The sequence below is a fragment of the Acinonyx jubatus genome, chromosome A2 (genome assembly GCF_027475565.1).
Source record: "Acinonyx jubatus isolate Ajub_Pintada_27869175 chromosome A2, VMU_Ajub_asm_v1.0, whole genome shotgun sequence".
Classification (NCBI taxonomy): domain Eukaryota; kingdom Metazoa; phylum Chordata; class Mammalia; order Carnivora; family Felidae; genus Acinonyx; species Acinonyx jubatus.
This window is the reverse complement of record NC_069383.1, coordinates 43684897-43707541: the sequence shown is the minus strand read 5'-3', so window position 1 is coordinate 43707541 and position 22645 is coordinate 43684897. Positions and strand designations below refer to the sequence as shown.

At 40.1% G+C, this 22645-nt stretch overlaps 1 protein-coding gene and 1 long non-coding RNA gene across 5 annotated transcripts in view; both read left to right on the top strand.

The window, feature by feature from the left end:
• Positions 1-22645, top strand: part of BMPER (BMP binding endothelial regulator) — a 250671-nt gene that overhangs the window by 161505 nt on the left and 66521 nt on the right. For 3 of the 4 annotated variants that reach the window (XM_053218245.1, XM_015065034.3, XM_027075243.2), the window contains exons 12-13: positions 8842-9171; positions 15890-16226. In XM_053218245.1, the coding sequence (XP_053074220.1) occupies positions 8842-9171; positions 15890-16226 (667 nt within the window). The remainder of the gene's footprint in view (positions 1-8841; positions 9172-15889; positions 16227-22645) is intronic. The other variant, XM_027075245.2, reaches the window with a different exon arrangement.
• On the top strand, positions 16236-19914 carry LOC128314750 (uncharacterized). The gene is made up of 2 exons (XR_008296733.1): positions 16236-17380; positions 17622-19914. It is a non-coding gene; the product is annotated as an uncharacterized LOC128314750 (long non-coding RNA).

Genomic DNA, 22645 nt, shown 5'->3' with positions numbered 1-22645 from the left:
CCAGTCTCTTGGGTTACAACACTTGAGTTCTAACCTTCCCTGGGAGTTTGGAGAAATGACTCACTAGCTGCACTATGTAGTTCCCTTTGATGTGAAGTTTTTATTTATGAGTACTATCATTCTTTCTTCTTATCACAATCTCTTCTTACTACTCTCTGCCCCCAGCCACTCTGCCCCTGCTCCACTCCTCTGCTCTGCCTTTCCACATCTGTCCTGAGAACACATATCTCTTCTCCTTTTATTTTTCACCTTCTCATCCTGTGAGCTCACAGCTCTGCCTCCACAGCACCCCTCCTGGAGTTGCTCTCTCATTCAGGTTTCTGATTTCTGAGGACCTTCACATACGACTTCCTGACAAGATGCTAATATGGTAGATCTCAGCTCCTAATTTTTTTGGAGACCACATTCTTCCAAAGTACTGCATTTGAATTTTATTAACAGTTGCTACCATTGATTCTCTTAATTGTGTTGGTTGGGAGTTGGATGGAGAAATGAACGGCTGATTCCAACCCCTATTTGTTGACTGAATTCTGGCACCCCCATTAACCCAGCTGCACAGATTTGGGACCTTAATGTTATTTCTCATCGTTTTGGCCTTTGTCCCCCACGTTGCTAATAAGTCATCAAATCTTCTTGATTGTCTCTTTGTGTTGTTTTTCTAATAAATAATTCCCTTCCCATTTCCATAGCGGCCAGAGCTTTCACCTATTGACTGCAACTAACCTCTGTCTTTTCTCCTTCAGCCCTTTCTGTAGGGCCCTGGCCTTCACAAGAACTCCGGCTTCCTTCACTGTCTCTCGCAGTTTCCCAAAGTTTGTTTTATAAAACACTAGTGCCGAGGAAGAGTAATGAATAATATTTCAAAACAAACTTCTGTGATTAAATACATGAGGAAAATGCTGGGTCAAGTAAACTTAAATATGTCTCTTTGCTGCGGAATTGGCAGGGTCCTTTATATGCCAATGTGCAGGGTAAACTTTCAGGAGGGTGATAGACTATGGAGTACCTCCTGAACTAATTTGAGCTGCCGAGATTTTTTTTTTTTTATTTCTACTTATTTTGGCAGAGTCACAGGCAGGATTGATGTTTCATAGGGAACACATTAAGGAATGTTGGTTCTTTGGAATACATTTAAACTTTTCATGCTGGCAATAAATCTCAGGCCAATTTATTTAGACGTTTTGGGTGTCTCACATCTCCCGAAGTAACTCCCCACTCTGGTCAGATCGGTGTCCTGCTCTTCTTCTGCAAGCTGCCCCGTGACTTGATTAACCTTCTTCTTTTGGCCTAGAAGGCGTACTCTGTTGTAGCCCCAGATCTACACTTTATATGTCTTTTATAGATGGACTCAACTCACGTTGCCTTTTCAACAAGTCTATGTTTTACATGTTTGCTGCAGTCTTATCCAGCCCTATTTTCACCAGCAGTGGATATCGACTTGCTGGATTTGCATACTATTTATAATAATAAAACTAATAGTAACTACTCTCTGAGCATCTATTACATTCTCAGCACTTTTCCAATACTGTCTTTATCTTTATAACCAACCTGCAAGGTAATTGTTTTTAGGACCACGTTATAGGTGAACAAACTTGAGGTGATACTAGGTAGTCTGTGCGTGATTTTGTAGTGTTTAAGTGGCAAGACTAGGATGCAAACCCAGGACTGTCTTCAATGCAACATATTTCATGTTTGCAAAGCTCTAAAGTGAGATTAACTTACAGATTGAAGCCCACCTCTTTCAGCTCAGGTGCACAGCCCTCAAGTGATAAATAATAATTTCTAGTTTATAGACAGCAGACATATTAAGGTCAGAGCTTGGATGGCAAGAGAGATAAAACTGAATCTTCTCTAACAAGTTTGGTGAGTTTCCAGTATTCTGGAAGGCCCTCTGGAGGAAATGGATAAAAAGCTGGTACAGACCCTGAGTTTAGGAATGTGTAATGTAGTTGGGGAGATGAAATATAAACATATCAGAGAACCATATAATATCATTTATAATTAACTTCTAGATAGTGTTCTTAAGCTAAAGGTGATGGATTCCTTGATCAGTCTTGGGACAGAGAGTCCATGAACCTCTACGTTTGAGTGGATACGTTTCTGTGCATTTGGGAGGAAGAATGTCTCACACATTTCTTCAGATCCCCAAAGAGCTTTGTGATCCCAGCTAGTTAACAACAACTGAGCAGGATGCTGTGTACAGGGTATAAGTGGAGGCATCAAGTGGTGATGAGGAAGGCACTGGCCTCAGAGCTGCAGAGCTGGGTTGGACTCTGTCTTTACTGCTTTTGGCCGAGTGACCACGGGCAACATGGCAATGTCTTTGAACGCATTGCTAAGAAATTAGGGTAATAATATACAGCGTGCAGAGAAGTAGTGAGGATTAAAGGGGATAGCCAAAATGTGGAAAGCGTCTGGCATGGTTCCTGGCATAAACTAGTCACTTTAGACTACTCACCTCAGCTATCACTAAATGTATTAGTCTCCTATTGCTGCTATACAAATTACCACAGACTTTGTGGCTTGAGACAACACATATTGTTCTGAAGATCAGAATCTGAAGTGGTTCTGAATGGGCAGAATCAAGGTATAGCAGGGCTGTGTTTCTTCTGGAAGCTCTGGTGGAGAACCTGTTTGTTTGTTTTCATCTTTTTTTAACACCTAGAGGCTTTTAACACCTTTTTGGCTTGAGACCCTATTCTGTCTTCAAAACCAGCGATGGCAAGCTGAGTCCACCTTGTGCTATGTCACTGTGACGCTCATTTTTTTGCCTTTGTCTTTCACTTCTGAGGATGCTTGTGATAATGTTCATCCTGCCTGGATTATCCAGGATAATCTCTCCATCTCAAGGTCAGCTGATTAACAGCCTTAATTTCATCTGCAGCCTTAATTCCTTTTTTTTGAGAGCATTAATGAATGATCCAATTAGTTAACTGGTTAAGGAAAATCCTGTTGATAACCTGCTGTATGTTAGTCATTACCCATCTATTTTAGTAAGTTCAATGTGGGCAGTTTAGCTTTTTCTGCTAACATGTATTCTTTAATTAATTAACCCATTCATTCAACAAATATATATGGATAGCTAACTTGTATTATAGCAGGCATTGCTGTGAGTAATGCAAGATGAATCCATGTAATACGTATGTATATACCTCCAACTTACGAGGAAGTGTGCCAGGCACTGAGAACAGAACTTACATATAAGGAGTTTAAAACCTGATTTGGGAATTAAGGGTACATTCTAACTATAAGTTATGGAAGAAATTGATTTATCATAAGCCTGCAGTGGATTTGGTGGTGACATTTTTAACCCTCAAACTGAAAAACATAATGCATCTATAGGATGGAGCATTTGAAGTTAAGGCTGTCCCAGATAACCTGAACCATTGGTCAGTTTTGCTTGGGGGACTTAGAGGGATGCTGCGTCATTGGGGAAGGCACTGTGCAGAGTTGGCATTTGAACCAGGAAGTGAAGGATCCATGTACTGTGAACTGTCAAGTGTGGGATAGGCACAGGATACTGCAGGGGGGAAGGTGAGAGGAAGCACTGGGCTCCGTTGGGGAGGCCCTAGAAAGTCAGCCATGGCTTTGGGGTTAGGTGTATTTCAGATTAGATCTTGAAGGTATGGACTGCTTTCTTTGATTTTCTGTTTGAGACTGGTGAGTATATGGAAAATATGTGAAAAGAACTTTACATTCTTAACGGTATCCCTACTCAACTTAATATATGTGTGTATATATATATATATATACACACACTATATATTCCTATATATATACACTATATATCTCTATATATGTATACATATATACATATATATACACATATATATATGTATATATAGTGTATATATAGGTATATATAGTATATACTATATATATGTACACTATATATACTATATACACTATATATATGTATATACATATATACATATATAATATATATGTATATATATGTATATGTATGTATATATACATGTATATACATATATGTATATATACATATAGTGTATATATATATAGTGTATATATATGTATATATAGTGTATATATATATGTATATTAGTTTCAGGTGCCTATTCAACTTTTGAAAATCAGTTTTTCTTATATAGATTTGTAAGTCTCTCTGGTGAATTATAGATTTGTAGAAAGAAACCTACTACCGGCTTTCTGCTCACCCTCGCCCCCATTCGCACAGTAAAGTTAGATTAAATTTTTAGTTAAGAAGACAAAGATGCAAAATCTTCTAGGAATCCAGGTGCCGCTTGTTGGAGCATCTGTTGGCCCCTGGAGTGCACAGGGCAACAGCTGTCAGGGACACCTGTGCGTGAGGCCAGAGCCTCCTGCATGCAGAAGTTCAGTTTCTGCTGGGGCACTCACAGCCTTTTTATGTCAGAGGCTTACGTCATGTTCAGGAGGAGTGTAGACCAACAGCATCGGGGCTTGTGTTAAGGGCAGTGGTTCTAATCCCAGCCTTTCCCGGTTCTTTACCCAAATTTGGCACATCATCACGAAGCTTACCCACCTGGGGTTCCCTGCATGACCCAAGGACCCAGAGTCCCACAGGGCCTGATTCCCTGCAATTTGTGTTGAGAAACGTTTAAAGCCGTTTTTTATTTGATAGACTTTCTTGTGGTTAGGACACTTCTGGAAATGTGCTGATCTGTGTGGTGCTGTGGTGCCATGAGTAGGGGAAACCCTCCTCTTTGCAGGAGAAAAGGACTGAGGATGAGAGTCATTTTCTATGTTTTCAAAGTGATTTTAATGACTGGGGAAATCTTACGACATAGTAAGTGACGAGGAAATAAAATTTCATGTACAGGATAATCTTAACTGTGTTAAAATACACATACACACTGCACACACACACACACACACACACAATTGTAAACAGTGGTTATTTCTTGGTCGCAGAACCATGAATGATACTTTTTTTCTTCCTTACTCTTTTGTTTTTGTTTGGTTGTGTTTTGGGGAGAGAGGTTTAGAGTCTGTTTGATTTCTTTTAGTTTCTTTATAACATTCTGTATAATTTTCCCTTAATTTTATTTGACTGATGTTTTGAGAATAATCACTGCTCTCAGAAGGAAGGCATTTCATTAGAATAAATATATCAGTGGCTGAAATACCTATACCTGATGAGGTTAAGAGAAAAATATTGGAATTATGTTTTTAGAAACAGCCTGACTCTCTTAATTCTCGTTGCAATCTTATTAAAGCATGGAACATCAAAGCAATGTGTTTTAATCCAGTGTTTTTAATTTTGTAAGGCAAATATTCTTATTCCAAAAGCATACCTAGTCATTGTAAATAATGAAATGTAATGTAAATAATAATGTAAATACACATAAACAAGAAGGAGGAAAATACATGTCACATATAATTCTATTACTTAAGAGAAGAAAAACCCACTCTTAATATTTGGGTTTATATACTTCTAATGTTTTTTTATGCTTAGACATTGTGTACATATGAGGAAAACAAACCAAACCAAAAATGACATTTGGTGATTTTATTTAAAGGACTTAGAAAAAAACATACCACTACTTGTAAATTGGAATTTTTCTCTCCATCCTCTGACTTAGACACATTCAAACAAGGTTAGTTATAGAATGGTCCATTTATCTAGCTCTAACCATCACTCCAAGCTTTCCAGAATAGTGTGACCAGACATCTGGACTTTTTGGACTGCAGCTCATTTCACTGGGTCTGCTGGAAAAAAAAATGGTATGAGCTTACAATGTTCATTTGTGTCCCTTAAATGTTTGTCTAGCTTTTGTCCTTCCAGCTAGGTGGCTTGTGTGTCCCTGGAGATTCGCACTTTAAGCCATCCTCCAGTGCACATGCTCGTTGCTCCTGCAGGATCTGGCATGGGGACCTTGAGGTGCCAGGAAAAAGGGCCAAAGTTTCAAAATTATTTTAGCTTATGATACAAATGTCCCCAAATGCAACACATAATTCTCAAGCATCTTCCTAGTCATGAAATTTTGTTGGCCTCTTCTATCTCGCCGTTACACAGAAAAATCATTCTGATCTCCAAACCCCTCTCTTCCACAAGTTAGGGCCTCTTGAAAAATATCTTTCCTGACAGCCTTGTTCACACATGATTTCCCTCGCCTGGTCCCCCTGGATGTCCCTCATTGCTTTCTGCCCAGCTATGAGTAAGCTCAGCCTTCCCTGGGGCCACCATAGGCTATATATTTTCTGTTGCTTCTTTGAGGATTTGCTCAGTCATTTAACTGGTCTTATGTACAAGCACTCACATTTTGACTTTAAAAACAAAATTATAACAACAAAAACAAAAAACAGAAAAGCAAAAGGAAGAAAGGAAGGAAAAGCATCACTCATGGTTCTGCCACCCAGAAATAACCACAGTTTACAGTCTGTGTGTGTGTGTGTGTATTTATTTTAACACAGTTAAGATGATCCTGTAGACAGAAATTTGTTTCCTATTTTTCACTTAACATGTCATAAGTATTTCCTTAATCGTGAACATGATTCATAAACTTTTTCAATGACTAGATAATAGTTCATGTTATGGATTTACTACCAAGGGCTTAGCTGTTTGTTTAATGTTAGGAGACAATCTAAATATCCATTTTCTTACAATGTATCTGGGATCAATAGGCATGTAGAACAGCACTAGGGGAGGTAGTGATTCCTCGGTTAATGCTAGCTCTTACTGGTTTTATTAATAATAATTTGGTTGCAGTTGTCAGAAAACCAGCAGAAGCCCTGGATTGTCCATGGTGCAAGGAGAGGATTGCTAATTGCAGACTCTGGGCAGGTGGTGTAGGCATTTCCTCTTCCTGCTCCCAGCTGAGAGAGGATTTCTTCTGGAGTATTTCAGCTCCTCCATTAGTGCCTTGGCGTCTCCAGGCTGAGATCCATCTGTTTCAAGCTCGAAAGCTCAAAAGCCTTGCTTGGTTCTGGGTAATTTCTTGGGTGTGTTAAAAATTCTGAAAAAGCCCTTCTCTTGAATTTGGTGCATCTGGTGGTCATGTGACCAGTCTTTTTGTGGCACACGATAGTATTAACCCAGAACTATAATTTTCCTGATGCCACTTGGTGGCAAGGTGTCCCAAGAACTGCCTTGCCCCCGTCAATGAAAAAAACCAGCATTTTCATGCCAGGGAGAGATTCCATTTGTTAGAATGTGAGGGAAATGTGTGATGGGACAATTTTGAAAGCAGTCGTGTGGAGAGAGGACTGGAACATGCATTATGGGTTGGTTAGATAGGTGGGAACACTAGTTGGGGGTGGATATAGGATTAGGAAAGTGGGGGGTGGAGTTGGAGTCACAAGGAAAAAACGATTAAGGACAAGAAAGGAACAGAAATGGAGGGCAAATTAAAATTTTGTCGCTGAGCTCTCAAAGCTTCTCTCCCCATCCTGGTCTTCCACCCTCTTCCCCCAAGTAGTGCCTTTTATATATTCCTTGAAGTATTTGTTCATTGGAACTATCCTACACACAAAAATCTGTATCTTTTTGAGTCTCTATGAGTTATTGACAAGGAAAGCTTAGAACAGGCAGTTAATTTACCAAATTGCAAATACATGTGATTTATATGGAGTCCAATGTAATTGACATATGTAATGACATAATGTATCATAATACAAAACAACATTACTCTCCAAACACTTTAGAAATTAAAAGCACATGGTTGCCTTGGATCCCATTGGTCCTATCAGATCAGTTGGCACATCCTCCCTCTGTATTGACTTTTAATTATTCTCTTACATATTCAGAGCAATTGCTTATAGGATAGTTTCATATTCTTGACCTATGCTGGTGTTAAATGGAAATTGATCTTTTGATTATAGTTCTTTCATCATGTGGGCTGCTTTACCTAAATGAATTCCTCATTTCCTGGTTGTTCATGCCTCCCTGAAAACAGATAAAAAAATCTTTACTGGAGAACAAATCAATGCCAAATATTGTTTAAGAAAAAGAAACGATGTTTAATTTTCTCTAAAACTTTTTGAGATGCTCCAAGTGTAAAACTTTACCTGGGTTTCACAAATATTTGAATGAATGGTATTTTGAAGTGATGAATGCACTGGAATTTCCTAAATCTACTAAATGATGGGTTTACAATTTATTTTTCCCCAATTTTAGATTTTGATACACAGATAAAAATATCAAACCTTATATTTGTAAAAAACACAGGGACTATTAATTTTATTAGTACTTTGTTTCCTAGTGGTATTTAAACATGTATCTATTTGGCAACTCTATTTATTTGTCCTTAGTAAATACATGGGTGTTGAATATAATACCTCTAAAAAATGAAATACAATACTTCTAAGGAATGAAGACCCATGAGTAACATTTAGAATACGATGTTTCCACATGTTTTTGAATCAGTTAAATGGAAATAATACTATTACTTTGCTGTATTGTCATTTATGTTGCTGCCATTTATTTATTTATTTATTTATTTATTTATTATTTATTTATTTAGGTTTTGTTTATATGTGTTATGCAGTGAGGCCAGTTCTGTGCACAAAATTATCTTAGTTTTATTTCTCCATAGCTTATGTTAAGACCATAGAAGTATATCAAGGCTCCAAAACAGAGATGGTTTAAAAACTTGGAAGTGTTATAAATAACTTTCACGTATAAAAGTACCTGAAATATTGCATGCCCCGTGAGGTTTGGCACAGACTTTGAAAACAACCAGTTCTTTTTTTTTTAAGTTGATTTCCACTAGTGCATCTCTACTAAGACCCTCCCTTGCCTGGCAGGTGCTCCCTCCAGGTTTATTGCAGGGACCCCTGATTTCTCTTTGAATCCTTTGAATCCTTTATGACCTGCTTTTGTCTCTCACTCATCCGCAGAGCCTGGCGTTTGCACGGTATTCGGAGATCCCCACTACAACACTTTTGACGGACGGACATTTAACTTTCAGGGGACGTGTCAGTACGTTTTGACAAAAGACTGCTCCTCCCCTGCCTCGCCCTTTCAGGTGCTGGTGAAGAACGACGCGCGCAGGACCCGCTCCTTCTCCTGGACCAAGTCTGTGGACCTGGTGCTGGGCTCCAGCACCGTCAGCCTCCAGCAGCACTTGACCGTGCGCTGGAACGGCTCGCGCATCGCGCTGCCCTGCCAGGCGCCGCAGTTCCACATCGACCTGGATGGCTACCTCTTGAAAGTGACGACCAAAGCAGGTGGGCTTCTGTGTCTCTCTGGCTCTCGCCTCTGCCTCACGAACCCGCACAGCAACGCCGCCTCAGTGTTTCTGCAGCAGGCGTTGCCTCATCCCTGCTCACCAGGGCTTCCGCCTGAGACCTGGAAGATACCACAAAATAGCTGGAGAAATCTGCAAACCGCGGAGCCCTGCCGTCCGGCACCAGTCACACCACCCTTGTAATCTGCTGACATCCTCGTTCCGAAAACAGCACTTGTGCGCCCAAATAACTTCTTTCTCATGTTTTGTTGCAGTTTTAGGACATTGATGTCCAGCTTGGAATTGTCAGTGTTTCTCCCAGCTCAGCCGATAATGTGCAGTTTCACATCTGTGAGGAAGAGTTTTCTTGTTAGCATCTGTCCAAGGGGGGGGGGGGGGGATCCTCAAAAGGAAACCACAAATGTGTGTGTGTGCAGATGGGAGTGTGTGTGGCTGTGTGACCAGCAGTGCTGTCCATTCTGGACCGTGGGGAAGGTACTTGCTGGGTTGATGTCTAGAACCATGAGCTCCACTGGAAGATGCTTAGGTTGCTCTGAAAGCACTGTCCCCCAGGCTTGGGTACATGGAGGTGCTGCCACTACTCTTTCTCAGCATCCCATGTTACCTGAGACCCACTGGGCCCTCTATTCCACTCCACTGTTAGACACATCCCCCCAAGGCCAAACTGTTCATCGTTGCTAGCAGGTTACTCCCAGGGGCTCGGTGAAGGCTCAAATTCTTGCCTGCGGGATGGCATAGCTAAAGAGGCATCTTAGAAGCGGAACGCAGTCCTTCAATAGCGGCCCCCAAAAGTGAATTCAGTTCATTTACACATTCAATTATGTCATGGTTCCTTCCATGCTACCTTTGGCTGATGCATATTTTTGGATATTGAACTTCATGTTCTCCTGGTGTATGCTCTTTCGGTCAGCAGGATACTTGAGGAAATCAGTATGTTTCTTGCTTTTTGTGTTTGTGAGAATTTAACAGTGTCAAAGCATCAATTATGTTCCAGTTCCTTTAGATAATATGGATCCAAAAGGGAAATATTTGATAGAGCAGGCACTTCTAAAGCACTACAGAGTCTGTTCTCTGCTGTCCTTCAGAACCTTGTTAATTGTTTCACTTCAAGCCAAAATACATTTGACAAATTGATCTGAGTTTATGGAATGCCAGCTTAGCTAAACAAAGGCAAGGAGCCAAGGAGAAGCTTAGGGAGCTTTTATTTAGGGAGCATAACATGGTTGCAGTGAGAAAAATTTAAATATTAATGTATTGGAACATTCTATAAAGGGAGGATTCCCAACTTCACTTTGAATGTAGCAGGTGTCAAGAGATCTATTTATTCAATTTTAGAGGGCTTAGTCCTCCTCAGAAAATTCAGACACCTGTTGTTTTATTCAAATGCCATGTCACTCTGTAGACATAGGCCTCAGCTCATTCCTTTAACGAAGGCTACAGTTTGTGGCTCCCTGTAAATTGTGCACAAGATAGCTCATTATTATACAGCACTAATTAGAAGCACCTTGCTTATCTGTTTGCATGCCAGCTGAACACAATGGATTCTACTGATATGGACATTATTGGTCAACCACAGCCCAATTTTCAAAGGGATCCTGGATACTGGAAGATTGCTAACAGTCTAGGAGGTTTGATACTGTTCCCCTCATAGCTGGCAATACCGTACGGAATAAGTGTACTCTTGTAAGGATTCCACATTGTAAAAATTAGTGAAAGGATGAGGCTGCTAGGAAAATAATAATAGATCATAAACACCATAATTAGATTAGTGAATTTAACTCTTCTTGGCCTTGAACTCAGTTTTACAATTTCCTTTCTTCTTTCCATCTCTGTTACCATGATGCAAGTAAGTCATGTGATGCCCTTAATACCCAGCTGAACAATTACCCGTAGCATAAACTTTCTGCTTCCTAGGGAAGAACTGTATTCCTCTGGGCACTAACCATGCTTTGAGATTATCCTATGAATGGAACACTTCCATTTCCAGATACTAGTCTTCTCGCAAGACCAATCTCAGTCTGTACTACGCCTTAGGGATATATATATATATATTTTTTTTTATCACCTATTGATTGTCTACTTAAAATATCACAGTATATCCTTGGAGTGTTCTTCTCCCATAGATTATTTTTGTAATTTTGTAAGCCTCATATGATCGAAGGGAACTTTTTTCAAAATAACAGTTTATATCAAGCCTACAGCTCGGAGGCTGGTAAGTGGGGGAGAAGTGACTCTTGGCCCCTGTGTTTTATGAACTCAGCACTTCATGACGGAATCATTTGGCAGAGGAGCACAGGTGGCCGTGTGGCTTGGTGGGATTAGGCTGTAGCTGCCTTACCTAATAACAACCGGGGTGGTACAGAGGGCACGGGGCTGGTTTAGTAGCTTGAGAAAGCACTGCCCACCCCCATCACACTCCTACCCCAACTCTTGGCACTTAGTGAATAATTTAAAAATATTTCCTTTCTGCCATCTGTTCACTTCATCAACTCTACCTGAGAGAGTTACGTCAGCTCCACCCGAAGGCATTAACACGTGGGAGTGTGGTTTTTTATTTTATTTTTGGTAGAGTTCTACACTTTATGAACCTGGAGACTCTATATATATATATATATATATATATATATATATATATATATACATATATACATATGTATATATATATATATATATATATATACATACATATATACATATGTATATATATATATATATATATATATATACATATATATATATTTTTTCTTTTTTTTTCCTTTGGTATAAAATCTGAACAGAAAAACCATCAATGTTTAAGCATTACTATGGTATGTCTATAGATTTTGTACCTCCTCTGTCTTTAAGTTGGGCAACAGCAAAAGCAATAATGACCAAAAAAAAAAAAAAAGAACCAAAAAAACCCCCCCAAAAAAACAAAACAACAACAAAGCAAAGCAAAAACAGCAAGAAAATAAAAGAACAATGACTTCTCCCCCTCAAAAAACAAAACATAACAAAACAAAACAAAAAAACACAACCCCAAAACCAGTGGTGTGGAGCCTGGTCATACATTTGAAGGGTGAAAAACAAGTTGGTAAAACATTCACTGGTGAGAAGGGATAATTGGAAGGCGCTTTATGCAGTGGAAGGAATGTGGCTGCTGCTTACACCTCCAGATGGGACATGTGCTTTGGCTTTGGCCTTCTGACTCTGCCAGTTATTTCTACTCAGTTTCCCGTGCAGAGGAATTGGGAAACTCATCCCAGCTGTAGAAAGAACTAACCCCAGCCTCTCAAACACTTCCACAATGTTTTCATCTCGTAAGATGCCTATTTAAAATGTCTTTTGAAAGAGCAATTTCTTCATTTATAACTTATTCATTTTTTTGCCTGTCACTATTGTAATTTACTTTGCATGGATTTTACTCATGTAGAGGGTAATAATAATCATGCAAACACATATGTATATGATACAGCAATAGACAAAGCCATCTGTAGTTGGGTAAGTCGTCCCTTAGCACTGGTCCATGAAAATCCTCTTAATATAATAATAACAAAGGAAAGAGGAGGAAGAGAGAGTGAATTACAAATTATTCTCTTACTTTTGGGACCGTGTTTTATGACTGAGAGGTCAAGTTTTGAGAAGAGTTTGCTAAAAACGGTGGGTCTGCATCTTCCCAGACATGCAACGGACCGGCAATCCATTGCATGAAAAGAACATAATGACTGGCTTGTCCACTGTGAGTTGATTTCACATGAACTCAGTTGCCCAAACTCTCAAATTTGTTATATCATTGTCAGTAATGATGTTGGAACTCCTTTGGATATAAATTCTCAACCATTGTGGCATTTGGAAGAATAGTATTTGCCTACTGTCTAGGAAAGAGATTTGCAGTTTGGAAAATTTTGCAACATGGAAAGTCTTTGGAATTATGCTCTAAAAGTTAGAATGCTGTATGGAATTGATTTTCTTCCCTCATTTCTCTTGCTGGGCAGCTGCCTGGCTACAGGCTTGTGAGGTCATGTTTCTTCTATACCTTAGAGAGTTTATTACAAATCATATTATAGTTTGCTTGTCTTTTTTTCAAAATTGTTATTTCAGTGTCTTAACTAGCATGAAATTCACAATTTCTCTGGCTTTGCAGATTCAACTCAAAATGTATCAATTTACAGGGTAATTCATTCATTTAGTGAGTACACTCTAGGTGCCAGATAATGTATTTGATGATGGGGTATGAAAAAATATAAATCACTTTATAGGAGAATTGTAGTTGTCAGAGATGACACCATTGTGTCACAGAGATCCACAGAGGAGGGCAGTCCAGTGTGTGGATAATCTCACAGTGTGTCCTTTCTCTGATCATCTTGCCCCATCACTCTATTCTCTTCATCAAATTACTCCTAAGAGAGATTTTTTTTTCTTTCCAGGCTTTTATTTAAATTCCAGTTACATAACATACAATGTAATGTTAGTTTCATATGTAGAAGTTAGGGATTCATCACTTACATACAACACCTGGTGCTCTTAACAAGTGCCCTCCTTAATACCCATCACCCATTTAACCCATCCCACTACCCACCTCCCCTCTGGTAACCATCAGTTTGTTCTCTATAGTTAAGAGTCTGTTTCTTGGTTTGCCTCTCTCTAAGAGAGACTTTCTTATGACCTTCTTTCTTGCTTCTTTATCCAACTCTATTTAATTTTCTGAATCCAACTTCTTCTCCATACCAAGAGGTCTTCTCTACCATTTGCCTTGTACTAAGAACACTTCCATTCCTTTCATGTACCATACAGTGATTTCCATATGGGCCTGTTTATTTCTTGAGAAACCTAGTTTTACAGCACAGATTTATTCTGTCAATAACTCCCTAACGTGGATTTGTAACTCTTTCTTGTGGCAGTTGTGTGGCCTACTCACAGGAATGCTATTTGGCCAGCCTTCTCTCCTCTTGGATCATGTTCTGACTTAGGGAATATTGGCTTTAGAATCTTACTTCTGGGCATTTCTTACTAATCTGACATCACTCTGATTTTGTCTTATGCCAATTTTATATCCAGACAAGATCCATTCCCTCCTCCCCTGCCCTTCTCTTTCCCATCACTGCCTTATCCCCCAACTTCTGAGCATCTGTTGGACATTTGTCCACCAACCTAGTCTTGCAAGGTCTTCTAAGAGGAAAGTCATGTTGCTTTTTCCAGAGGCTCAGTAAAAGGCCAAATGAAAGACTAGATTTTGTTAGAAACCCAAGAGGGTAAGACTTAAAAATACATACAGGGGAAGACTTTCTCTTTTTCTGTTAAAAAAAAAAACCAAACAAAAACTTTTTCTTTGGGAAAAGAAATTATTACACAATTCTCTCTCTTAGGAGACAGTGACAGTGAATAAGGAGAAGTCCTAGGGCAGAAATGAACATCAGCCTTTTGTAGATGTTCTCCTGGTGTTCATGTCACAGAACTGGTACCTACTTTGTCTATTTGCTGGAAACTCAGGCACTGCCAGGGTAATATCAGGAAAAGAGTAAGAAAAGCTTCCAATGCACACCTGAAACATAAAGAAAAACTCTGACCAGAAAGAAGAGTTTGTCATTTGCACTGGAATGAACCTCAAAAGGCTTTTCATAAAAGTCCTCAACTTTATCTAATGCACAGTGTCTTCACACACAATATCAGGAGGTACATGAGAACATTTCTTCTTGACCTTTTAGTCAGACTGATCTGTGCTGTGTGACCACATAACCTGGCTGTCCTACATGTGATATAGAAATTCTATTCAATGGGGTCATTTCATCAGCTGATGGATCTTGGAAGTCTTGGGCTAGCGTATCTGAAAAAACATGAATATTTACAGACAGAGCCTCCAATATTTTAGATGGTCAGTTCTGCAAACTAAGAGAAGCCTATATTTTCTACCTTCCGGAGTGAAGATTATTTCCTTGGTGAACAAGATTGTACTGTCCTGCTGATTCTATCTAGCACATGAGAAACTTTCCCCCATGGCCTGGTAGCCTCCAGTGCCTTCTCAAATGTTGAAGTTTATGATCAGCTTGGGGCTATGAAGGTTGGAAGGGTTCCACAACAACTCAACCCTAGGAAACATTGATTAAACAGCCATCCTTGTTTCAGGGATGTCTGTAAAACAAAGAGGAGGCAAACATTTGTATTTATATAAGTGTTCTCCTTTGAATAGGATCTATTCAGAAGCTATATATTTATTACCTTGATACTTTCACTATAACAAATAACTTGGAAATTTTCATTTGACATTTGGTATAATTGCATGGAGGATTTTTGGATAAAAAGAAGATTACGTTAAAAACTATCATCTTTGTTATCTTTACATTTCTACATTTCACTTATCATTGGATAAATGAAAGCACAAGTTGGACCAACACAATTACTATAGGAAAGGGCAAAACTATAAACTTTAGAGGACCACGGTCAACGAATAGTCCTCTGCAAGGCAAGCCAGGGTACATAGGTATCAGGTTAGGACAAACTTTATATGGTTTAAAACTTCTGAACCCCAAAAAGTAAGTGACTCATGTAATGTCATACAACATTTAATGTGGTGAGATTAAACAGTAACAGGAATTTGGATAGACACTTAGTGTTCCTTATTAGAGGTTAGTCATATGTACTGTGTCCTTACATATATGCACTTGGGAATAATTGGTGGATTCAGAAGTGGTTGATCCTCTTTTCCTCTCCTTTTACTCCAGGTTTGGAAATATCCTGGGATGGAGACAGTTTTGTCGAAGTCATGGCTGCCCCTCATCTCAAGGGCAAACTCTGTGGTCTTTGTGGCAACTACAATGGACATAAGCGTGATGATTTAATTGGTGGAGACGGAAACTTCAAGTTTGATGTGGATGACTTTGCTGAGTCCTGGAGGGTAGAATCCAATGAGTTCTGCAACAGACCTCGAAAAAAACCAGTGCCTGAACTGTGTCAAGGGACAGTGAAGGTAAAGCTCCGAGCTCATCGAGAATGCCAGAAACTCAAATCCTGGGAGTTTCAGACCTGCCACTCAACTGTGGACTATGCCACTTTCTACCGGTAAGTACAGTGTTTTGGGGGATGGTTTGGGTTACAGACCAAGGATTGACCTGACCTTGAAACAGAGTATATCAAATCTTCCGGCGTACAAAACAAGGGCCCCCAAGTCACAGGATAAACACTTTTTCTTTCTTGTGTTGAGACTGATCTTATTTTGAGTACCACATTGTGTCCCAAATAAAGAAATTGTAGGGAGTATTTCAGAGCTGTCTCCTGTAGATCATTCTGTTTTTGTGTCTGCAGGCTCACTGGAAGGCTGGTGATTTTTCTAAGTGTTAGCTTGACTCTAAGACTGAGGAGTGCTTCCCAAATTCTGTCTCAACTACAGTAGTTTAGGATAGAGATGGGAATCTCAAACAACTCTGGGTGACTTGGGTGTTTGAGTGAGCTTGGTCATTTGAGGCCCGAGGAACAGTTCAGGTCTGCCTCGTGGTCTAGTCCCAAACATCTGCAGGTGGAAAACAAGACAGTGAAATGAGGATTCCTTAGATCTTGGCCAACTATCAGACTTCACAACCAAATTTAGGGGAGAGTAGAAAGAAGGCTTGAAGATGGAAGAAGAGAGGTCTCTCATTGAGAATATGGATTCTATAACCTTTTCTTCCATGCTGCGAGGCTGAATTTGTGAGTTGATGAGTCTGGCCTGGTTGTACTTCCATTTATTACACAATTCCATGGGTTCAAGAGCTATGACTGTCTATAACTTTAACCACCATGGGTGTGGGAGGAAACATGAGAAGACACAGCCCAAAAGGCCTTGTTTAAGTGATTTGCCTGTGCCTCTTAAAATGAGAAAACTCCTGTGGTCTGAAGCCACAGAAAAGTTATTTTTACTCTTTAATTGCCACCAGTTTATTTCCCCTAGTTCTCGTTAAATGTGATCTTTTTTTTATTTGATCTTTGGACATAAAAGATAAAGTTCTACAAAGACAGCTCAAAGTGGAGTGGAAAAAGGACTGTCCCTGTCATCACACACCCCTAAACATGGCTGTGTCTGCCAAATCATTTGGGTCCAACTCCCACATTTAGCTCTTTCAAGCCATTTTCCTGTTATAATTTGAATCCCTGGGTTCCCTTCTTCCTCTTTCTTGTACCACCCCCTAGACTGACCCCACCCTTGTCTATTGAAATTGAAAGATCATTTTTTAAAAAAGGTTTATTTGTTTAGGGGCGCCTGGGTGGCGCAGTCGGTTAAGCGTCCGACTTCAGCCAGGTCATGATCTCGCGGTCCGTGAGTTCGAGCCCCGTGTCAGGCTCTGGGCTGATGGCTCAGAGCCTGGAGCCTGTTTCTGATTCTGTGTCTCCTTCTCTCTCTGCCCCTCCCCTGTTCATGCTCTGTCTCTCTCTGTCCCAAAAATAAATAAACGTTGAAAAAAAAAATTAAAAAAAAAAAAGGTTTATTTATTTATTTTGGGGTGGGGAGTAGAGAGCGATAGAGAGAACGTGTGTGAGCAGAGGAGGGCAGAGAGAATCCCAAGTGGGTTCCTCACTTGACAGTAGATGTTCCCAACTCAGGGCTTGATCCCACAAACTGTCATGACTGGAGCCAAAATCAAGAGTCAGACGCTTAACCAACTGAGCCACTCAGGTGCCCCCGCATGACTTTTTAAATTGAAAAATCTTAATGTAAGACTTCGGAGTGAGTTGAAGAGCTGGGAAGAGAAACCAGGCTTTGTTTGGAATCTAAATACTCATCACTTGAAAGTCTGAGGGGAAGCAGTAGGGCATAGCAATTAAGAACTTTGTGGTCTTCTGGGGCTAAAAATACAGCCCAGCTTAACAACCTTGAGCAATGATTTAAACTCTCTAAACCTTAGTTTGCTTATCTGTGAAGTGGGGATAATAAAAGAACCTACCTGAAAGAGTTGTAATTCAGATTTAATGCGTTTATGAACGTAAATGCATGTGCCCAAATGCTATGTAATTGATGGATCCTGTAATTTCTTCAATTAATTAAATTAAATGATGAGCAACCATAATGACTCTTTGGGAAGCTCCCCTGCCTCAGTTGCAGATTTTGATTAGACCCTTCTCTGTCTAACATAGAAAGGAAAGGCTGTACTTCTCCCAGGGCCCCAATAGTCTACACCTTTGATTTTTATCCCATTTCAAAGGAGTGTGTTGAAAACAAAAATTGAAGAGCAGGGCTGCAGAGATTAGTCCCTTTTTGCAAATTTCTATTTCTTTTCCCTTTGGTGATTTATTTCATATTATGATCCCTGGACTGCAAACAGAAATACGATGAACACCTTGGCAGAAGTCATGAGAAATGGCATAGTCATGAACGGAGAAAACCAGAATTGTTAGGTGGCCAGGCAAATGTTTGCCTTCTGCCCTTGGAAGTTGCTGCAGCCACCACAGCACTATAGTGGGGGTTGCTTATTTGTGGAAGGGGCTTGATGTGCAGAGTTGGGGAGTTTATGAGAATGCTCCCGGGATCTTTGTGTACTGAGGTTTGGAGCACCAGATGTGATGGGAGATGAGCTCACGTTCTGCCATGCATGGTGTAGTGGCAGGGCACCCTTCTGCGGCCAGCCACTCTTTCCTGGAAGAGGCAGCGGAACTCAGTAGAGTGGAGCTGGACAACCTGCCTGTCACACATCCTGCTGATGATCTCGTGCCCCAACCACGAGGTGCGCCTTCATGCATTTTCAAATGAGGGTGAGGGTGGCCGATGTTGGATAGATTTCGGGTTTCTTCCTTTCTTTCAAGGATACATGTGACAGGAAAAAGAAGATAAACAAGGTCAACATAGAAAGGTAATTGTGTTCCACGGGATCTCCGATGAGGACCGAACCTCAGAGAGGTTTTAGGAAGCAATGGACAGAGAATGTGTTGAGTGATGCCGAGTTGGACCTAATCTCAACTCTGCGGTGTTCTAGCTGTGTGACCCTGGTGGCTAGCTGAGTTTCAGATTCTTTACCTATAGAATAGGTAGGACAGTAATGGCCTGGTGGGGCTTCTCCTCCAAGGACCAAGGTCAATGGACAGTGCCATGTTGTACATGGTAGACAGCCAGTACTGGCACCGTGTGTTGTTGTCCTGTGTCCCTTTCTTTCCCTAGAGAATCTTGTGCTCAGTTTAGCTACTTATCTCTCTGGTAGCTGATATCTTCTCCCGCTTACATCATGGAGAACTAATTGGATGGATTCTCACTGATAAATCCCTGGAACAATTAAAAGTCAACTCTTTCTTATTGGTAACACTAAATGAGATAGTATAAGAGAAAACTCCATTGGAATCTTTTTTTAAAAAAATTTAAGTTTAATTTATTTATTTTGAGAGAGACAGAGACAGCAAAAGTGGGGGAGAGGCAGAGAGAGAGAGGGAGACAGCCAAGCAGGCTCATGCTGTCAGCACGGAGCCGGACATGGGCCTCGAACTCATGAAACCATGAGATCATGACCTGTGCTGAAACCAAGAGCTGGACGCTTAACAGACTGAGCCACCCAGGTGCCCCTGCAATCCTTTTTATAAACGTGTTTTTGGGGGAGTCTGGGGGGGCTCAGTCAGTTAAGCATCCCACTTTAGCTCAGGTCATAATCTCGCTGCTCGCAGTTTCAAGCCCCACATCAGGCCTGTGCTGACAGCTCAGAGCCTGCAGCCTGCTTCGGATTCTGTGTCTCCCTCTCTCTCTGTTCCACCCTGGCTCACAATCTCTCTCTCTCTCTCTCTCTCTCTCGCTCTCTCTCTCAAAAATAAATAAACATTAAAAATAAATTTAAATAAAAATGCATTTTTGTCTTTTAAGAGTAATATATGTTCATTGTATGACATTTAAATAATATTAAAATGAATAAAGAAGAAAATGGCAATCATATATATCTCACCCATGTAAATTTTTGCTTATATATTTTATGTCATTGGTGGAATTTCTAAAATGAACCTGAAAACACAGTCATGACTGTGGTTGTGACCTTAGTTTTGAATCATTACAGGACTAAAGAGATTTGCCTTGATATCATGAAGTCATATACATAAATTGTATATAAATTTGACTCCTTGTATTTCCCCCTGACCCTCCAAAGAAATATGAGTATTTCCCTCAAGGACAAAGAATAAGGTCACATAGCATACAAAGGCAGCCTTCCAAGCACCACTGTGTTTGTGACAATGGAGAAGAAAGGGAACAAAAAAGACATTTCTCTGAGGAACTGGTACCTTTTTGGGGTTTTCTTAATTATATGATAAATTCCACAGGGCAAATTCTATTATAAGTATGAGAAATATTCTTATAAAGTGAAAATAATAATTATAATTTTTCTGAATTAGAATTTACTTTTGAGATGTCCAGGATTTTAGACATGGTCTTTTATTTTGGTCTTTTATCCAATTCAACATTTTAAATAGTAAACTATCATCTAAAAAATTGAAAAACTTTGTGAGTAAGAAATCAGCCAAAAAAATTTTTTTTCTCTTTTGGGAAACTTTTTAGGTTTTGCTAATTTTTATTCACAAATCAATTCTACCCCTCGTGAGCTGATTTGGCATAAAAATGTGATATTTAATTAAATATTAATTTAATCGTTGTGATCAGCATAATTTGGTTTAATTCATTAATCAAATATGTTTAGGTGCAAGGTAGTTTAATTATGAATCACATAAAATTTTTAGCTGGCTGCATTGTTAATGTGTCTTAAGTCCTAGAGTTGCTAATTGACTTGTCCTTAAATTAGATAATTCCCTTTAATAATGTTTTGCATTCTCCTTCACTGGTGTGTTATGGAGAAATTCCTAGAAGCTAGGGAGATAGTGTACTGTGGAAAAATTGATGCAAAGTCATTTGAATTCTATTTGGATTCACACAGAGACTTCCCCGAGGGGAAAATGTCTAGTATTTTCACGCCTCTCTTCTCGTTTCTCATGTTCACCTTACTTTCCCGGCCTCATGTTGCCTTGTCTATTCGTGTCCCGGATGCCAGCCGAGACATCCAGGAGGAATAGGCAGACGCCTCCCCCCCACCCCCCACCTCAAAAGCTCCCTGGAGACCCTCAGCAGCCAATATCAAATCTGCTCCCCACTGCTGCCTTGGGCCACACTGAAGAAAAACTTTGGCAGCCTTGGGATGGGAGAGGCAAGGAGGTGGGTTGGGCTCTGTGGGTCATACTGGGGAAAGAGAAGACCTAAGTTACTGTGTATGAAACATCAGCAATGGGCTTTTTCCCTAATGCAGACCCAATCCTGGATAAAATAGTAACAAGAAAGTGTAACCTCCCAGTAAAGCAGGGCTCTTAAGTCAGGGCAGGAGAGAAGTCAGAAGAATGAATGGGAACTGCCGCAAAGCCCAGACATTTGTAGACCACAGTCATCTCGGCGCTGTTTTCCTCTCTCTGCTCTCCTTAACGGGGTATAATTCATCAGAGCAAAAGCGCTGTTCACTTGTTCGGGATGGGAAAGTGTCTGGGGATTCCCAGTCTAGGAAATGTTCTTTTCTTTCCATGCAGTGGTTTTTACAGCTGTAAGGAATTGAAGTAATGCCAGAGGATTCACAGATGTGTCCTTCCTGCAGAGGTACCGGGAGGTACGGGGCGGGAGGTAGAGCAAGAGGATATTAGAACTTCGATAGCACAACGGTGTTGGATATACTGGCGTCCTGGGACTGACAGTGGCTTCCTTCCAGAAGATCACAGACTCTGTGGAGAACCCACTTTGTGTTTTCCTATAAAGGAAACTAATCATTTATTATAAAACAAGAGAAGAGATCAGGCAAGGAGTACAGACTTTGTGTGTGTGTGTGTGTGTGTGTGTGTGTGTGTGTGTGTGTGTGTGTAAGTCATATAAAGCTAACTACTATTCTATAATTAAAATCAATCTTCCCTTGCTTCAAAGAAGAACATGCTTAGAACGTTTCTCTTTACATCTTTTAATAACCTGCCTCAAATTGCTGTTAGAACTAGAGCCCTAAATCAAATGAGATGTTCATTTTTAAGTGTGACATGGGCCTTTCTTTTTATTTTTCTTTTGGCAAACTAATCTTTCAGGAGGAGTCCCTCTGAATCTGTCAAAAAGGTACGCTGACACCAGGTGGCAGTAGACACCTGAGTTGGACCACCTGTCAGACTAGCTTCCTACTTATTAGCACTCTCTCGCTCTCTCTCGCCCTCTTGCTCTCTGGCTCTTGCTCTCACTCTTAACTTCTGCCCTAGGCTATTCCTTTCACTGTACCTAAATATACAATGTACATTCCTGCTTCTGGGTCCATGTTATTCCCTTGCCTGGGATGCCCTCATTTTCTACATTGTTTTCAGCTGAAGGTACAGTTCAAGTCTCATCCAGGCTGCTATAAATGTTCTTTCTTTAGTTTCTTAGATATGCTGATTGTGCTCATCATTATTTAGCACCTATACTATATTGCACTGCCATTGTCTCCCCCGCATTGGATTTTAGGTTCACAGGGAAATGGGGAATATCTTTCCTA